The sequence below is a fragment of the Apteryx mantelli genome, chromosome 22 (assembly GCF_036417845.1).
Source record: "Apteryx mantelli isolate bAptMan1 chromosome 22, bAptMan1.hap1, whole genome shotgun sequence".
NCBI classification, from domain to species: Eukaryota; Metazoa; Chordata; class Aves; order Apterygiformes; family Apterygidae; genus Apteryx; species Apteryx mantelli.
This window is the reverse complement of record NC_089999.1, coordinates 15,433,500-15,454,102: the sequence shown is the minus strand read 5'-3', so window position 1 is coordinate 15,454,102 and position 20,603 is coordinate 15,433,500. Positions and strand designations below refer to the sequence as shown.

The 20,603-nt window shown below is 39.8% G+C and overlaps 1 protein-coding gene across 4 annotated transcripts in view; it reads right to left on the bottom strand.

Moving 5' to 3' along the window:
* The window catches only part of PITPNM3 (PITPNM family member 3), a 148,923-nt gene that overhangs the window by 6,863 nt on the left and 121,457 nt on the right, over nucleotides 1-20,603 (bottom strand). For 3 of the 4 annotated variants that reach the window (XM_067309434.1, XM_067309435.1, XM_067309436.1), the window contains 6 exons: nucleotides 15,938-16,108; nucleotides 11,395-11,589; nucleotides 10,495-10,643; nucleotides 6,821-6,937; nucleotides 5,631-5,747; nucleotides 18-166 (listed from right to left, as the gene is read on the bottom strand). In XM_067309434.1, coding sequence (XP_067165535.1) covers nucleotides 18-166; nucleotides 5,631-5,747; nucleotides 6,821-6,937; nucleotides 10,495-10,643; nucleotides 11,395-11,589; nucleotides 15,938-16,108 — 898 coding nt within the window. The remainder of the gene's footprint in view (nucleotides 1-17; nucleotides 167-5,630; nucleotides 5,748-6,820; nucleotides 6,938-10,494; nucleotides 10,644-11,394; nucleotides 11,590-15,937; nucleotides 16,109-20,603) is intronic. The other variant, XM_067309437.1, reaches the window with a different exon arrangement.

Below are 20,603 nucleotides of genomic sequence, written 5' to 3'. Positions count from 1 at the left end.
CAGCTTGGAACTATTACCTGACCACCATTTTGATAGGATACACGCCAACTCTGAGCCTCTTCTGTTTGGGTATGTTGTACGATATTCGGCCACTGCTGTTGGATATCTCTGTGTCAAAATACACCCACCTACCCGAAGATGGCTCAGTCATTATGAAGATGTCAACCTGCAAAAGTGACAAAACAGTCTTCAAGTCTGATAGGTAGCACATCCCCTATTCACAGGGCCTGCAAAGCTTGGATGACATTAGTGTCTCCAACTGTGGCTTGTACTAAAAGCCTACAAGGAAACTTTATGGAATCTTAGAATTCAGTAAAGTCTTCATAGAGCATTCTAATAATTAGAAAATGCTCCCTAATCCAGACTTTGAGAGTTTATTATAGACTTGAACATTTAAAGCACACAGTTTAGCACTGCAGGTGTCGAGAGGGCACGGAGCTCTGCCAAGACCCAAAAGTAGGAAAAAGATAATTTTGGCTTGTGTGTGCATGTTATATTTTTGCACCCTAAATCAATAAAATGGAAAATTCATTTGGTTATTAATAAAATGAAATCTTTCTCAAACCATAATCTTCCTCACACTTGCCTTCAAATGAAAAACCTAAACTTGAATTATCAAGAGGTTTTTTTTTTACAAAAGACTTCAATATGCTTTTCTCCAAGTGAAATATTTTATCAAAATTAACAAAAATTTATGAAACACTTTGTCTGACCTGAATTGGCACTATTAAGGAAATTAAATCTGAGGAAAATATCTGTTGAGTTCTCCTTCTGGACTCAATTTGTACAGGATGTATACATAAAGGTATATGATCTTCTTCAATGTTCAGCACTCAGCCAGATACTTTACAAGACTGAACAGCAGCTTCTGAGATCATGCTCTTTAGGTGGATATTCTCATTAAATTTGCAGATACGCTTCTCTTGGACATAATGATTATGTGACACTGGGACGTAACTATAAACAATATTAAAATTGTTATGAATTGATGAAATTCAGAACTAAAGTTTTCCTGGATGAATTCTGGTGCAAGGGAAGAAAAGTCCAGTATTTCTGAATCAGAAGTGTTACCAAGATCAAACAATGTGTTTCCTCCTTTCCTCTGCTTTTTGACTGCAAAATGAATTCACAGTTTTAATACAAAGGCATACCAACTGGCTCTTTAAAGTCTTGGATGGTACAAGCAGGAGAAAGTTTCACTCTGTAGCTGACTGGATTCAAAATTTCCCACTTTCAAATGCACCATAAGCAAAAGGAAGGCAAATGAAAATATTTTTATGTTTTGCTAACAGCCAGATACGAGGGGAAAAAAAAAACTCACTTCCTTACAATCTGCAAAGGAATCCAAGATCTAACCAGAAACAAAAATATTTTCCTTTTGTGAATCACACTTTTGGCTTTGTTTTATTCAACCATTCTGCTCCTACCTTCTGTTTTTCCCCTTTAATAAATTTTTTCAAGTCAAGGTGGGATCTTTTGTGCCATTAAAATGGGGGAGATTCAAACAAATAGCTTTCAAGTTTGCATTGGGCATTCTGAAACATCTCGGCAACACCTATTGTTCCAGGTCAACTTTTTCTTTTCTTTTTCTACAGCAATGTAAAAGCTACTAGAACAATATGACACTGACTGTGGTCATTGAACTGTTCTGACTCAACTTTCCCTCACCACAAGAAGAGACCATGAAATGTAGCCTTTTTCATAAAGTCACTCAAGTTCCTTGAGGAGACAACATAGAAGTGTTAAAAAAAAACAACCAAACAAAAAAACCCCACAGATTTTCATTAGACTTGAAACCCTTCAAAATTAGAATGCAAATTAATGTTAATTCATTACTAAAATTGGAATTCTCCTCAACACAATACATAGTAATAATCTTAGCACTTTTAGTTATCAATTTCTTCCAAGGGATTTTAATGACAGGATTTTATGCAACACCAAAGTGAACATGAATATGCTTTCTCATTGCAGAAACACAGCCTCTTTGCTCTTCCCTGTTCTTCTGAAATAGGAATGCAACTTCAAGGCAATGAACTGGCACACAATAAGCTGCATAGGGTTAAGTGTGTAATGCCCAGAGTGTGATGGGTAATTAAAGCCCAGAGAGACACCTTTGGCCTCAGGAAAAGCATTGGAATGCATCTTCAATGTAGTCTATATTTCCACATTAAAATGCTAAATATGTCTTCTTTTTCACCAACCCAACTTGACCTCAGTAAAAGACCCAAGGCTAAAGTGAATCCAGTCTACGAACTTGTAGAAATCCTAACAGGCACGTTTTAGGAGTTCCTGGGAAAACAAGGACAGCCCCCAGCACTGAACCTTGCCACAATAAAAACTGACACATCAAGCCCACCTCAGGTTAATTAACCTTTTCTAACAGGTCAGCAGACTGAAGCTGAGGTCACGTAGCGGACCAGTCCCATGGGAGGAAGAGAGGCTGTGACTGGGAAAGACTCTCAGAGGGGCTCGAGCTCCTGTCTCCTTGTCTTGACCAGATGGCCTCATCTCCATTATCACTCCTCTGCTGTACCTCAACATTGGTCACCCAAATCAGATGAGGTTCAAGGAGGATCTCCTGCCTGCTGAGGACAGCAGTGCAAAGTGACAGAGCAGTTCAGGCTCTCCTGTCACAAATACTTCAAGATCTGTGCAAATCTGCAGGCCATGCTGCTGACTGACACCAAATCTTCTCTGCTCTAATTCCCACCCCATCCTAAACCAACATAAGGAGTTCAAGTGACCTTTTGTCCCCTTTATTTCCCCTTTATTCTCACACAGCAGGTAAGGTGGGAGGGGGAAGCCATTTTCTGATAGATTCAATGGTCTTGTGGTAAAAGCGGTTTCTACTAATTTTTGCACTGCACCAGGTACAACAGAGTACCCAACTTCAGTCACAGGTATTGCTAGGGTATAAGCACAAATAATCCATGCCAGGGATTTCACTGCAAAGACAGCTTGGATCTGCAGTTTTCCTGACTGCAGATCCAATTCAAGACTTTTAATACACTCAGATAGATTTAACTGACATTTTGAACTGACATGTGAGAAATGGCATAAATAGGAAATTATCAAGACCTTGAACTATACAGCTTAAATGTTCTTCATACAGCCAACATGCCAGAAGACTCTTATTAAATGAATATAACATGATCAGAGTGAAGAAGGGCTGAAAAGCTAATAAAGAACTGTGATTAAAATCTTCAACAAAATTAGAGAAAAAAAAATGTGATCTTAACCTGCAAGCAAACTCAAGTAATAGGGTTGCTTTAAGTTTCTTACAAACCCAATGGGACAAGATTGAAGCAATGATGATCTTAAAAATGTAACAGTAACCTACGCTAACAGTTAAATTCGTATAAGCACAAGGTATTCTGAATTCTGCAACAGAATCTTAGAAGCAGCACACTGCCTATATGTTTCAAGTCAACGCATGGACAGAGGCAGCTGGCACAGCTTCTGTGAACGTAGAGGAGTTCTTTCTTGCATGAACTATCTGTCTTTCCACATAGTGCTCAACTTCTCTTTGGCTGGGGCTGAAAGGACAACCAATATTCACCTTCTACAGTGAGGTCTCTGCTAGGAATGGCAACAATTCAGTGGAAAGTGGTAATCTGTACTATCACCCCAAAGGCACTGAGTGAGGCTTCCAAATGCATCATGTAGTAAGACTCTGAGGGATTCCTTTTTTTTTTTTTTTTTAAAGTATCTCCAGAAAGTCAGCATATGAAGAAAAGAGCAATCATTTCATGCTCATGATGTGGGCAGAAAGTGAGAAAGTAAAAGCTGATTTCAAAAGCAAGAGCATTATTGTGACTGAATGCAATAGGCCTAGCCTGCAAGTACCCATCAAACACGTTAACTCTAATATCCTATGGCCAGGAGCTTGAATACAGCAAAAACAGTCAGACTAATGCAGTCTCTAAATAAATAGTCTCTAATGCATGGTGCCAAGATCCTTAAGTTTTTCATACAAGAACACCATTTCCTGCTTAGCAATATGAAAAAAGCTGGGCAGCAGGAGCCTTTCCAGAGCCAATTCCTTAACCAGTGTCAAAGGAGATGGGGCACAAAGCAGGTTTACTGTACATAAAACTGTTATTAAGAGTCACTATTTAAGTGCAGATGGCTCTAAAAGCAGACTCCAAGCTTGAAGTGCAAGCAGGAGGCTGAATACTGAAACCAGCATTTCATTCCTAGCCTGTAATTACATTCATCTCAGCTGCTCCTTGACCCCACAGCCAGTGACAGAACTAGAGCTGCTATCTGTTGCTTTTGAATGACTCCTGATACGAACAAAATCTTCTCTTTTCCCCAATGAAGCATCATGTATTGTAAATGGAAAGTTTCTAACCCACTTTAAACATGAACCTACAAATATGCAGGAAGAAGAACTTTTTTTATAAGAGCTTCTTTAAATACAGCTGTGTCAGACAATGCAATTATATTCTGTTGCAGGCATTTTCTGCTAAATAAGACTGCATGATTCATGCAGGTATAAGCAAGCTGCTGTATTTCTAGGCAAATCAGATGACCCCAGCCATCATAGATACTGGTGCACCTGTGCTGGTATCGTGACAACAGTAAGCACCACTTCCAGTTTTATCCACAGATCTCACCACACTCTGCAGAGGTATCGTGGTAAGTATAATTTCAAAGAGAGAGAAAAAACACAAATTCTGAACGCAGAGTTAAACAACTGGCAGGATATATTATACCTCCTACCATCATTCAAGTGACCATCACTCCTCTCCGCTGACATGAGCATCTCCTCACACTCAGCTAAGGGATACACTGGCCATCAGAGAGACATGGTTCCAGAAACACCCAGACTGTCCTTTTCATACCTTGATACTTCAAAGGAGGTTGTACTGTCAGTAGGCCAGCACCCAGAGGGATCAGATTAGTGCTGCACCTCAGCAAAATGGGCCGCCCATAAAACAGGCCAAGTGAAGCCTCCATGCTTCAGTTTTACCCCAAGCTCAGCAGCATTGCTCTGTCAGTTTCCACAAAGTGCTCTTCCCTCACAAAAATCCCTACAGTCTCAGTGAATATGAACAAATGCGTTCACTTTCACTTACTGCTTGGCTGTGTTAGTTTTAAGCTTGGCTACTGCAGGTGGCTTTTGGAGTACAGATGGCTCCAACTGTGTCACATTACTATTTCAATTCTGAAATTAATCTTTACTCTTCCAAGCATATGAAAAAACAGTAGCCACCTAACCTCTAGAATCCCCATTCCTTTATCTAGATATCTTACTTTGAGGGGCGGATATGTATTTTTCTTTTAGTGATTTGCCAACTGCTACAGAATTAGTTTTTCCTCCTTCCTCAAAAAGTTAATTCTGTCTCCAGTAGGTGGTGTAATCGGATGGCAGGTTCAGAAATCACTGCACAGGATACTCGTTAACCAGAGGAGATGGTCAGCATCATATAAGCAGGATGACAGCTGGGAAAAAGGCCAGCAATCAGCAGAGCCCAATTACCACATATTTTTGCTGAAATGACAGGGGTAAGTGACATACTTCCCCTCACTGTAAGGCTTTCTGTTATAGGTGTGCTACATTCAACAACTGTTTCTAGTAAAAGTTGGTTTGAGAAAAATAAGGAAACAGAAGACTCAGGCTTTACCTTTTCACCTGTTAAAGCTACCATGTCCAGAGGCCCATACATAAAGCGCCCAACCAGTACCTGAGGACCATCTTCTGCTGCAATGACATCGTTAGCTCGGTGATTGGCAGTCACATTCTGAAACGAAAGCAGAAGGATAGAAGGGCAGTTTTTGCTTTTGTAGAGCAGCTACTATCTCTACGTTGTTACTACAAACAGTGACACAGACACACAGTCCTGGACAGCGTGTTTGAGCTACATCTCGGTGCATCTGTAGAGCACCTAGCAAAACCGGGTTCCCATTTCAGCTGGAGCCACAATCCCAGTAATGGTGAGTTCCTGAATACAGGTTCTAGTGAAAATGCTCAATATGATCAAATAAGAGAGTACTTTTAAGGAACACCAATTGTCTTTCACTACAAGCGTTGCTACAGATTCACATGATTTTGTGTAAGAGCCACTCATGAGGAACTTTTGCGTATTTTTAATAGCCATAATTGTTCACACTAAAAAGCAAGCAATCCTCCCCCAAGAAGGTTTTAGCTGATAACACCACTGGAGGAATACCTCCAAGTTGGCACTGCTTTCAAACTGAGTATAAATTTTGGCATAGACTGGACTCAAGCTTTTGCTGATGATCATGTTTAATCCTGATGTGTACTTATGCCCTGGAGCAAAATGTATTCACACCAACATTTACAGTGGGGTTTAATACTTGTTAAAAATGTATCCAAAATTAATATGGCTATTTTACTAAGAAAAAAGTCAGGATTTCAGCTAGTTTCCAAAAGAAATTTTCTCATGATTTGAGGGGTTTTTTTTATTACACAAGCCCCTAAAAATCATAAGGGGCTGAATTTGGTATTTCTAGCTGACATGGCATTTGTAGAATGAAATAAATATTTTTCTTAGGTTATAAACTCATGTAGCATATAAGAAAATAGAAGGAGAACCTCCTGCTCAACTGAAATGTATGGCCTTTCTGTTATTTAGAGAAAGAAACCTATTTTCTCCCAACATGTCACAATAAACCAAGAATAAATTGTTCCTATTCCCTCTTAATTTGTTTGCCTCTAGGTTGTGTTTAGCAGTTTTCAGCTCTTTAGTTATCTTTGTTATGTAAAATTCACACTTTGGGAGACTGGACTCCATTTAAGTTCCTGGAAAACCCAAGTTCTATAGCTGCCATGGGTATTCAGATTTATACCTACTCTCAACTTGACATGCGTCCTTTTGCGTAGCCATTTTTCTCGTGGATTGGATGGGCTTAGTGTTGCTGGATCCAGGCTGTCATTTTCCTTGAAATTTACATTTTCATACCTCATCACCTGAAATGATATCAACATTCTAATAAACAGTACATGGCCTGGGGAGTCCCGTACTTAGTAAAGAAAGGGGAAGTGCATTACTGCCCCAGGTGAACAATGCTTCAGAGCTGATAGCACAAGTGGAGTAGAAAGAGATACAGGCCATATATTCACATTAAGTGATGGCCAGCAGAGTAAAGGCAGGTCATACATCTATACAATTAACCTCAAATACTTACTAAATAGCTTTTCCACTTACAACAGGGCCTGTACATTCTTTTACATTCAAATCCTCTCCTGAATCACATAAATCTAGATAAAATGGTGAGAACATTAGGATGGAATCAAGTGACAGTCACTGTCTGCCTGTGGTCTGCAAAGCATCCAAAAGTCAGTAAGGCAGTTTAAGACTACAGAAGTACTTGCTAATGTCCTTTATAGGGCAGAGGTCAGCTTCCCGACTCCATCTGTACTGATTTTCTATACATACATCCAAGCAGAATGGTTCTTACTGCCTTTCATATCTTACCATTGCAGCAGGGAATAGGCTCAGGATTCAGCCTGTGGCTGGTAATATCACATAAGAGGACTATAATTTGTGAACATGCAGAATCATATAGGCTCCACTCTTTCTTATGATCTAAATATCACGCGCCTACTGAGAAACTTATATGCCCTTCTCAGAATTCTGGGGTCAACCCACAGACTTCAGTAAGACAGTGTTTGTGGTTTCACTAACTAATGGGATCAGGGATAGCACAAGACTACTCCCGTTTGAATGAGAAATAGCTTATCCTGCCTCTTTCACAAGCTAACAGAAAATGACTCAAGTTGAACAGTTTGCTTTCCATCCTGAAGCTTTCTGCGCTGGGTTTTCCACACTGGGTGCCATCTCCAGAACGGTGGCCTGGAATCCCTTAGAAAGCTGTCTCATGTGAAGTCCCCTGAGTAAAAACCTATTGCATTAAGCCTTAGCGAAGCAACTAACTTGCAACATGTCATAGTCATGCTGAGAGGTGAGTGTGTTTATTAATAAATTGGCATAAATACCATTCACTGGAGGGCACGTGCAGGAAATACACATGCCCAAAGGGCATACATGAGCCATTAGCCTTAATCCCAGTAAAGGCAGAATGTCCAGCCTATGCTGGAATTAACCAGTTCTTTAGGTAGTGCTGTAACCTCACACATTACTTTAGAAGCATGTTCCAAACACTTGAAGGGCTCACTAAATTATAAAAGCTGAAACACACACAAGTCTAGATAAGACACAATGCAACTTGATATGGATGCAAGGAGAACAAAGAGAATAAAGCAGGAAGGATAGCTGATAGATAAGCGGGCTTAGGGAGGTGTTTGAAAGGGGAGCTGCAAGAATGCTCTGATGCATTCAAGGTAAAAAAAAAAAAAATCCTAAGAGAGGAGATGACAGGAGATAGAGAGCTACAAAGGAAAAAGAGAAGTGTGAATGCAGGATTATCTAGGGTCCTTAAAGTGGAGAGAGAAAAAAAAAAAGGGATTTGCATCCTGTCACTTCCAGTAGAAACCTCTCCTCTACTTTGGGATGAGCAACAAATAAGATTCCTGTTCTGGAGATTATTCTCCATGAAAAGATGAAAAAATCTTCAGCAACTTTTGCTTTGCAGTGATTGTGGTGACACTAGTTATAAACAAAGTTTATTTAAATTAACTTTTAAAATTCTGCAGTGGAAAAGCAGTAATTGCTTAATGACACATTTGGCCTAGAATCATTTATACTAAATGGTGCTTTGAAAGGACAGTCAGAAGTTGGAGTCTTAGTATTTCATCAGTTAAAAGCAGCAATCAAAAACTCTGCAAGTGGTCTGGTTACCAGCCAGATCCTCTGCTGCACATTCCACTCAGAGGCTGAGTACAACTGCACAGCATGATTCTAGTCCTTTCTTATAACTACCCATCATCACTGTCCAGTCAGTACTGGGAGTTCTCCCTCAGCAACAGTTTTGGGCTGGAGGAAATTCAGCCACCGAGCTTCCACTCCCAGAAGCTACCAGCTGAGCCTCCAGGCAATTAACACCATTGACACTAGCACTGTGAGCAGGAGACAGAGGGAGCAAACACTTGGAGACCAGCTGAAAGGAGCTGTGGGAGAGGCAGGCACACTGACGTTTTCGGAAATGATTTAATGAACAAAAGTCACTGCAGTTTTCTGCGTTACATTTTCTGCCATTTGTCAAGCAGTAGCTGTTTTATTATTCACTAGGTGTAAAAATACACTGATCCTTTGATTAAACTGCATGTGACTGGCTTTTTGGGGGACACTTTGGGTTCTGCACTTATGCTGCAGAAGGTTTCACTCAAATGCCACTAAGTTGTTTTCACACCAGTGAGATTTCTCAGCCACACCAATTTCTCCTGAGGTACAAGCACTGTATTATTCCCAGTCACTGAGAGCAGCTGTCTAAACACTGGAACAGTAGGGAAAACAGAGATCCATACTATGCCTCAGAAATCAATTCTGAGGAGACAGCGCACACAATGTCTCCAAATAGTCCAGCATATTTACAGGAGAGAATGCTAAGCAACAGTCTTTTCTTATACACTCCTGTTTTTCCTTCCTTATTTTTCTTATTCCCTACACTGTTTACAATGGCTTAGAAAACTCTAAGTACCATGTGCAATGCTGCAACACAAAGGATAATGGAGAGGGAAAAACCTATTGTATCTATCTTTCCAAATCCAACTCACAATCCACTCTGAGGCCCTGATTCAGGAAAGCACATAAGCCTGCACTTCAGACACCAGCCTCATTCACTTTCAGCAGGATTGAAGGATGTACTCAAAAGCCAGTGTGCACTTAAAGGTAGCACTGAGTACAGTTCTCTTTCAGAAAGGCATCTCTAATCTCAGTATAATCAACAAGTCCATTACAAGGTGCCACTGCAGCTCTTTGCTATCTACAGATAAAGCTTGCCTACTAGATGTCTCTAGAGGTTAATTTATGTATTTGTATTGCCCACACAATGTGTTGTCCATAAATTCCTCGTGTGAGACTCTCATTTTAAGTATTAGATGAATATCCAAATCCCTGAGGCATGTCTGAAGGCTTCCTACCATCCAAAAGATGGCAGTCATACCCAGCTATACAGACTCCTCTTGACTTGATTTTCTCATGGGAGCAGTATTTTAAAATTGCTGTTAGACCTCAGCTAATCATTTGATATTTAGTAGAGATATACGTAATAAAGCAAAAAGGGAAATAGACTATTTCTTCAAAAAAACAAGAGGAAACAAACACACAATACAGGCCATCCTGATCTGGGGTTCAGGAGGAGGCAGTAAGGTGTGCATGACAATGCATTGTTCCCAGTCACAGAAATCAATAGTAAGTACACCAGCCAGTAGTGCTAATGGGGGATTGCTGTTCCTTTCATCTCTCCAGTAAATCCACATCTGCCATTCCTACATCAAGGTCTATGTGAAGCAACCACAGGCAGTTATCTGACTGAACCAAAGATTAAAACACTTATCGCTCTTGGAAGACGCGCTCAGCAAACACAATATTATTTGCTGTAGAGAGAGAAAGAGAGATCAATGACCTGTCTCAAAATGAATGCCACGACGTCTGTGGATTCCCAGTAGCTGGCATGGAAGAGATGTGGCAGGGCTACAGTTGGAAATGCTGTCAGTACATCTGGACAGTACAAGGCATAATCTATTCGTTTTGTTCCCCACCACTTGGCAGTAACTACAAAAAAAAAAAAAAAAAAAAAAAAAAGCATCACATTTCTAAAAGATACCTTCTTAAGTCTGTTGCTGTCTTTCATTTTAGGCTAGTTAAGATTAAAAAAGTAGAAGACTTCATTCAACTGACATTTAGGTTCTATTGAAGGTATCAATCAAACACAAAAGTACTGTTTTCACTGACTGCATCATCACTTAAATGTCTGCAACCTACCCAGTCCTATTGGATTCAAGTTTTGGGAAGCAGAGATCAGCCCAGCATGATTCCCACTGCTTTCTGGTCTACGGAGAATGTACAATGAATGACTAACAATTTTATGATGAGGTTTTAGAGTACAAACTGTAATGCTTCCCAAATGGTGAACAAAATATTGATACATGACTGACACTCCATAACAGGACAATAAAATGATCTATAGCACTTTTAATAATAATTAACAATTCTTATCTGTCTACAGTTCTTCACACCTAGAACATATTTCTAAACACCGGTTAGTATGAAATCCTTAATAACTGTTCATGAGTGCAGCCTTAATATAAAACTGTGACTGCTTCCATTACTTTATCCACTTAATTATAAATAGAAGAAGTAGTTAAATTGTGTTATTTAAAATCACAACAGTTTATGCCGTTATCATTCTCCCCAGATATCCAAGCAGGCAATTTTCCTTTTCAGAATAAAACTTCCACAGAAAGGATGTGGGCACAAGGGTTGAGGCTGCATCAGACAGCACATTGAACCAAGCCTCACTCACTGTTGGTGAGGTACGCTGATGGCAAACTCTCTGTCGACCCTGAGGTTTCGCTGTTTGTGCTGACCAAGCTTGACCTCCTTGATTTTCCTTGCAGTTGTCTGGGTGCATTTGGAGATTCAGGACTCTCCTGAGGGAAAGGAACGTTCAAAGAGCTGTTCTCAAGGAACAGAGCACTGTGGTTGTGGATAGCGTCACCTGCAGGTTATAGAAATGAAAAAACAAAGGGATGAACAGCATGTTTTCCTTTTTTTAAAAACAAAACAAAACTAATGAGCATTTTCCTGAGTAAGATCAGATTTAATGACCATGGATGAAACTCCTTCAGGGGAAGAAAGACAGCATGACACAGTATGACTAAACAGAGGAAGCATACCCTACTGCCATCAAAATGCAATGGCAGCTCGGTGCTTTGGCCAAGATCTTCCAAAATGGATAGCAATGTTGGGAGGTTATTTCATGGCACACTCAACCCTATCCACCTCAAAGTCATTCTCTGAGAAGAGCTAAGCAGCCCTGGGAGTCTGTGATACTGCTCTTGTCCTGTTCCTGACATGAGCAAAATGGCTTTAGAAAGAGTGCCTTCAGAGAGGGTATTTACTGGTTTGCATGTTCCTAAATGGAACAGAATTCTTATTTATTCATGCCACACTGACAGATAAGCTATGGAATATGGCTAACACACGTATTTAATGAAACAAAACAAACCCTTCCTCCTGAGGTGTTCTGAAACACATGTAAGAACTTATGTGCATTTAAATAAAAGCATTACTTATAATTTTGCTTGAAGCAGCCTGCACATCTTGCTGTACCCACGAAAGACAGAAGCCCGAACGGATACCAATGAAATAGGACATACAGCATACAGATCAAAAGCAGCTGACTCCTCAGTTGTTTTTCAGAGGACAAACCTCCTAGAGAGATTAAAACATAGCCAACAGAAGAAAAAGGGGACCCAGTTCAATGCACAGAATACAAAGGAAAGGAGATGAACCTTGATGATGCATTGCTTTATTTCTGAGCATATTTCAGTTCTGTTCAGACAAATAACTGCATCAGGCTGTGCTCATCTTCCACGTTTTTTTGGCTCAGAGACTCTCCTGTACAATTTCTTATGCAGTAGAGTCCTGGAATGCATTTTCTTCAGCTTTTCAAGTCTTACAAACTCTCATTGTAATGAATACCTCAGTTGTGCACACCGGAGAGCATAATGGGATTTGCTAACAATTTATAAATAAAAGTTGCTGTTTTAAAAGACATCATTCCTTTAAAAAAATGCATTGGAAGCATAAGCATCTATAGATTATCAGAACTGGTACAACTTGACATTGCTACATGAGAAAGAATAGCAGCACAGCCCCCCACAATCTCCTCCCTCCCCAAAAGCTGATATGGCTGGAAAGATTCTGGCATGTTTTGACACACGCCTGAATATCTCAGCTGAGTGAGACAACACAAGGAACTCTTATTTTAAGAAATACTTTTACGAGTCCAGGTATCAGAGAGAGGAAAAATCCATGCAGTCAATAGAATCAATCCCTTGTGAATGAAAAACCTTTAATTCCAAAATGATCTCAAAGCACTTGCATTTAAATGGGAGGATTTCATGCTCACTGAAACCTACCCAGCTTAAGTGTAAAAGGCAGCCAAGAGTTAACTCTGTGCAGAGGTTTAACACAAAAGCATTCCATAGAACACTTGCTAATCACAACAGCTCAGGAATTTTTGTTTTACAATATATCCAACAGACTGTTTCCAGATTTATATGCTATGGAGGAGAATCTTCCGACCCAGTGCCTTAGATGAGCTCAAAAAGAACATCCCTTGTTCCCAAATCACTTATAGAGTTCTCTGCTTCAAGAATCACTCTATCTGGTGGGTTTGTTCCATCACAAGAAGGCTGGTAAAATGTATCAGTGCAACATTTTCACTTTGGAGAGCAGCTGGAGGGAAGTATTCTTACTGTGCCATTTATTTTAAAAAGGGCTTACTTTTCAGATAGCCTTATAAATCTCAGTGACAGAATTTGTGCCTAACTAACCAGTGGGATTTCCAAGTACGCAGCCCGGCTGTACACTAACTCCAAGTCAGAATGTGAACCAGGGTATGCCTCTTCCATTGAAAGAAATCCCAGACACGTGGGTGAGAAGACAGCACATAACCCCTCAGTTTGGACTGTCCCCCAGCTTAGCTATTCCTTAAGGCAATCCTCTGGGGAAGAGGCAGGTCTTCAGGTTCTTCAGTGCCCTGACAATAGTGTTTGCAGATAAAAGCAAGTGTTAGGCAAAGAAACATGATTAATGGAAGAAGCCTACACCTAGAAACCAACCTTCTGCTAGCACCTACATGCTGCAGCTTTGCTAGACAAACGTGTAGCAGCTTTCCACCATGAGTGAAGAATGTCAGCAGAGACAGAGAGATAAATAATGAATAGAAAAGTCTTTGAAAAAGCAACTGGGATGGCTGAGACCATATTAAGCTATCAATGAAGGCAATTAAGCTACTACTTGACTAGATGATCTCCAAAGGTCCCTTCCAACCTCAACCATTCTGTGATTCTGTAGTTTTCAGTATTCTGTACTAGGCAGCAAAATAAAACCAACTGCTCACAGTGGGGAAGAGCTACAGGCCAATTCATACTTCCACAGTTTAAGACCTGAAAGGCTGAATGAAAGTCATAATCTCTCCTCTGGATATAGGAATCTGTTCCCAATCCCTTATTGAATTTGTGCTGCTACGTTCCATGCTGGCAATAGGTGACAATTTGATAACACAGCCTGTCAAAAGCCTGCCACTCCCAGCCTCTCTCTACCATGCAACGGAAACTTGATTTCCGGTAACAGTGAAAATAAAGACTCTTGAACTGTCAAAATGAAAATAAATCTCCAACAGAGGACAGGAGCGTTACTTTTCCAAACCAAATGCCACTAGTGGTATTTCTCTATTGTCCTATGCTTGTCATCACTACCTGTAGGACTCCCACAGCTGGTGCATGCAACCCAGCAGTTCATGTCTAATCATAAGCCGCCTTCTTCTCATGTTATTTAACACTTATTTTCAAGGAGAGGCCCTAAGCTTATACGAGTATCATGTAACAGTTATTAAAAAAAAAAATACAGCTCAACCTTGAAAAGAAAGAAATTGTATTTCAAGAGTAAAAAACTGGTCATTCAATATTCCAGCTTTTCACAAAAATTACTTGTCATTTTTAAGCAGTCTGTTATAACTACATATTTTAATGTCAGCACAGAGTTTTAAACACTACTGAAAGCACAGACTGATACCAAATGTGAGCACTGATTATTGTTGTTCCTTAAAGACAACTGCATTAGAAAGAAGTACACACTATGATAAAGAACTACTAATGTATAAATGTTAGTGTCCCATTTTAAATTTTAATCCGAGAATTTAATACAACTGAAGTTCTGACAGACCAGTTTGTTATGAATGTGAAATGATGTAACTCTGGATTAACTGTTTCTTTTCAAACATTGATTTAATCAGATTCCACCTGATTTGCATCCCACATACACATTTTTAAGCAAATAAAACATAGGTAGGGATGTGTGTGTGAGCACACGTGAGTGTGTGTACATGTGCACACATGAGTGTGCATGTGTGTGTATATGCACACATCTTACTGCAGGGAAGAGGTTCCCACTGATATATATTCACTTCCAGCTCCAACAAATAGAAAACACTGTCATTTTACCATATTAGCCTCTAACCTTAAGCTCTGAATCCTGATATGGCTTTTGAAATATCCTGCTGAGGTCTGAATTCATCTCTGAATCTGTAGCAAAAAAAATAAATCTAATGTGCATGTATGTACACATGCACACTGATAAATTCAATTCTTGCATAATGTTACAAATCAGGATGTTTCATACCTATGCAACCTTATCTCATTTTCTATGTCAAACTTCTTACAAAGTCAAAACAGCGCAATTCCTTCTACCATCACCTTTCTTATCCCTTTCATCCTCTTTCCTCCCTGCCTATCAGTCTGTTTCAATTTTTCCCTGATTTAAGCATTCATTATCCATCAAGACTACCTCTTAACAGCCTACACAGGAAAAGGGCAGATAAAAAAAGTGACTTGCCCAGTGCTCTAATTTCTCCTAGGAGATATTGGCGATAAACCAGCTACAAGTGACCAAGAGAAAGAATATCTGAAATAATAGGTAAATCTAGACAAAAGTAAACTGATTATAAAAATATATAGTTTAAAATCATGGTATCCACCAACTCTACTGAAAACATGGAATATTGCAAACAACACTTCAACTAAAGCAGTGGTGCCACTTTCCAACCCTTCCTTAATACAGCTAATATCATAAAAGCTCATATGTAAGAACCAGTTTTTCCTCAGTGATGTTCTTTGTTCAATTCTTGTTAAATATGTCCATGCCACTCTGTCCCATATGATCCAACTTGTTTTTAGCAGGTTAGCACATTTGTATTTCAAATCCTCTTGAGCTGTGTAAGGACACAGAAAGCTCAAGAGAACTGTAGGTAAGGAGAGCTATAAAAACAGGTACTGTACCTAACTGGTGAGATTTTCCATCCCCCAGGGGGTATCTCTGGTACCGTGGGACATTGAAAGGAGGCAGGAGATGGAATCTTTTCTCCAGCAATGGTTCAAGTCTGCAGGCAGAAGGATCAGCAGAGTGAAAGAAACTGTACACTTGGCTGCAGGCTGGGCGGACCTGGCATACTTGGATGAGAATGAGACAGAGAAAGAGAGTTCAGTGTTGCCCCCCTTTGCAATTTTCAAGGAGGAACACGGTTAATGTGGTTTTCTGCAAACTCCAGACTAATACATACATCTGGCCACAAGAAATGTAACTGTTTGCTATTCCCTCTGTAAAGAAACACTCTTCACTGCAAAGAAGTTTACAGACACAACATAATCAGAGGTAAAGACCAGCACAGAAACAGATGGAAGCAAGGCAGGCAAGTGAAGTTTAAAAACCTTCTAAATGTATTATTGAACAACACAGCTATGATGCTCAGCACTTCAAATATTTACCAACAAAATGATTTGATAGGCCTGTTACATAGAGAGGACTGAAATCTAGATGAAAGCAGGAGCAGGTAGGTGACAGAAAGCACTGCAGTTTCTGAAGTCAACTTATAGAAGCTAATGCATAGAAATGAGGTTGGATATATTATAACAGAAAAGCAATGTTTATGATGCTTGCTAGAGAGATGCAGCTCCTGGGATTTTTGGGCTGCAGCTGTAAAGGATGTTTGAGAATCACCCACTTGCTTGGCCAATAGGACACTTTCAATTAAACATGCAGCACCGAGATATAACTTATTCTCAAACGGGTGATCATACAAAGACTGCTAGGGTATGTAAAACAGGTGGTGCAGTCACTTCTCATTGCGCCACACCACACCTGGATCACTCTGAACCTGGTCAGTGAACACAGATCAATTCATTATGGGATAATTACACTTAACAGACTTTGTATATTACTGCACCACACACGTTACAACAGACAATTTATTAACTACAAGAGTAAAGAAATGATTAAAGTATTTATAACAGATGTTATATCTGCTTCCCATCAATACAAGCAGGACCTGTTCCTTAATGCTTTCAAACCTGCTGTGCTATACAATAATCTCTAAATGTTCTTTTGATAGATTTATGTTTCTTTGCACTGATCTCATAATTCTGACAAAATGCATGATGCTTTTCTTGGAAAACATGTTTGGTACAGCATTGCTCCCATGCACCAGCCAAACACATGCTTAATTAGAAATGATGAACAAAGCTGTAAACGTTTTAATATTAGGTGTTGCAACATCTTCTGATGGAATCCATCTTAAGTGACATGTCTCATTGGAGCACGCATCAGGAAATTAAAAACAAGACACACTGCTTAGGGTCTTCCTTATTTTTAAGCTTTTCAAGCAACAGCCAAGGCATTTATGCATCAGCAAATTTAAATGAAGCAAAGTTGACACTGTACATCTTCCTCTGCTGCAATCACAGCTACTTGGGCAATCTGAACGATAAATTAAAGAGCTACTACATCAGAAAACACTGCATTCTTTAGGTTTTATCAAGTCCTTTCCTTGCTGCTGGAAGGACTCTAAAAATGCATGTCATGTTGATTGCTGTTATCAATGGTATATTGAGACAAATCTTGATGTAGACTATGTCGATATAACCATGTTCTAAGTCTAAAAGAATGCCTCTCAGTTGTAATAATAGCACTGCCATAGGCAGATCAGAGCAATACTTTGCAGCAAGGTCTGCTCTATAAAGGCTAGAGCAGAGGAGCAGCATGCTTCCTCTCAATGAGTAATTAATGTTTTATTGATTTTAGTAAAGGACTTCTCAAGATACTGCAATGTCAAGGCCCCAGTTCCAGAAAACTAATTCTAAAGATCAGGCATGTGTTTACATATATTTTTGAACTGGCACAAAAGCAAGATTGTCTGAAAAGTGAGAAAATTTCAATTGCTTAGAGGAGCAATAGAATGGGGTGTCCTAGCTTATGAATAACTGGGGAAAGAACTCAATATCCTGAGTAATTTGTGATGTGAGGAGGAAAGAAAGGAAGAAGCCCCCCTAATTTAACATTTAAAGAGAAATTCTACCCTTTCCTCCAATTTATCCTGTTGTTAGCCAATTCACACTCAGTCCACATAAGCCACTGAAATATGGTATTAGCAGATATTTGCAATGCATAAAACCCCACCAACCAAATGTGTACCACATTTGTACTGCAAACCATGCAAGTTGACATCACCCAACAGCTACCTCTAAGCTTTGGAAACATCCCTTTGTGGGTAGAAAACAGGTAAGATCTTACTGTCATAAGCTAATGGCCCTGCAGAAACCAAGTAGTAGTAACAGCAGCCACTATGGAAAAAAAAAACCACACCACAAAGGAAAGCAAGAGCACTTTTTGTTGTTCATTGTTCATTCTTCTAAGATTCTATGTAAAGCTCGCATCAGTTTAAGCACTTAACCACAGCACTTAAGTCAGGCACCTTGTTAACTATGGCTAAACCTATAATAAAGGGAGAGCTGTACACCCATTCAGAGGGTGACCACGCTCAATCCACTGGCCACATATGAAGACTAGACCCCTCCTAACCTAGGTACTGTAGTTCAGTGACTAAGATAGATGTAATGAATCAGGCCCATGGGCACCATTCTATTGTGTGTGCGCTATGTGCTATATTGTCCAGAAGGAGACTTATCCTCACGTCATGAAGATGTCAACATAGCCTCTCAAGAAACGCTCTGGGACCAACCTTCCTTCAATAAGACACTGGTATATGATCCAGTTCAGTCAAGCCATGAACTTTTATCTTCTTCAGGTGTGCAGTGTGTGTCGCACTCTGCATTCACTGACACACTCTGAGAATGGTGCAATATCTGTTTAATTCTGGAGGATTTTTGTCACACAAAGTGAACAGTGTGGGTGCCTTCGGGAACATTCAGTCAAGCTTTGGTTCTTTCCCAAGCTCGCTTTGCAAAACATTTAAGATTGTGATTGGTGGCAATTAGGCTTCCCAGCTGCAGGATAACCAAAATCTGCTGTGATGTCTGCTGGATGTTGACTTTTCTAGTAAGGATGGCTTTGTGCAAACAATTAGCACACCTGGTTGCAAAGGAAAAGGAAATGGGAGATAATCAGTTGTTTGTTGAGGACACCTTACAATTGTTTTGCTTTCCCACTAGCAAGCAAATAGGAACTTCTCGTCCCCTCTGTCCCATTCCCAGCATTAAGTCAGTCAAAAAACTATGACCTGCAAGATTCCTCTGTGAAGTATCTTTCCACAGACCTCTATGAAACACTATCAGGTACTTTACTTTTTTTTCATACCATACTCTCCCAAGCAGGATAGTGTCAGGATACAAAATGCTCCCACCAGGGTTTACTGATCCATGAAATCTGAATAAATTCTCTCATGTATTCCAAATAATCGCATCACAAGAGAGAAGTGGAAGTGAAATACCAGCAGGAGGACAAAGTTCCAAGACTACTTTTGATGGCTTTCTTAGAGCTGTATTTTGTTCCTAGCAGTTGCCAGAAAAAGTGGAAACAAGTCACCAGTGTGACAGTATTTAAACACAGCAGAAATTAATTCTTTGCAAAGAAAGTATAATTCTCTTGCAGAGCCCAAGTGGTGTGAAATAAGTTCTATGAGGTAAAGCATTGCACTGCACTATAATTAAAACTATATTTTGGCTACCCTAGAACTTTGATGTATTTATTTACAGATTTTGTGATTATAAAGTAGAGTAGTAATTGGATATCATTCTACCAAGCTCAGCTTCCCTCCCTAGTGGGTAATATATTGGTTTATTCTTTCTCATCATGTTTAAAATTAACTGTCAGAGCCAAAAATAAACGAATAGCTTAATGTAATTAAATCAGCTGTCTAACTGCACCTTCTAATACTTCCTGTACATTTGCATGAGCAAGCTTGTAACATGTTGCAAACATAAGCAAAAGGCACAGACTTGAAGAGTAAATTTATCATCCTAGAAAATGCCTGTTTACCCACTAAAGAGATATGATTCCTTCTTGTTCAAGTGGTGAAAAAAAATCTCACCTACAAAATGTATAATGAGTGTTTTTCACAACATAAGTAACAGTGGCACAGCTCTGCAGAGGTTTCTGTTAGCACTGTGTTAGCAGCTAAAAGACACTATTTTGCTAAGAACTAGACAATACAGGGCAAAATGACACTTCTTTCCATCAGAGAGCTTGTATGGGTAATTTTGGCTAACTTTCTGTTTGTCTAATGCTCAAGGAAACAACACAGAGGAGGGAGAGGGGGGAGAAGAAAAGAGAAAAGAAAGAAGAGAGCTCCATGGTGGCTTCTCTACATCAGTGATGATGGGCATTTTTCCTGTATATGGGCACAGTAGGTGGACAGAGACAAAGAAAGCCAAGAATGCAATCAGCAGGGCTATGAGTTCACTCACAAGTTGTCAGCATCAGGCAAATTATGATATTTAGTGGCAACGAGAAAGCATATCCTCTAAGTTAGCAGCTGTTTTCATACTCCTCTTGCAACTTGGCAAGGGAATACTGGATATCACTTGCCAAAGGAGGTTACTTCTGACAATCGTGACATTTAGCACTACTAGTCAGCATCCTGATCATTGAAAGGGAGTGCCGAACACTCTCCCATTACAACTATACCAAGACAGGCTGCTGCCACTTTGCAGA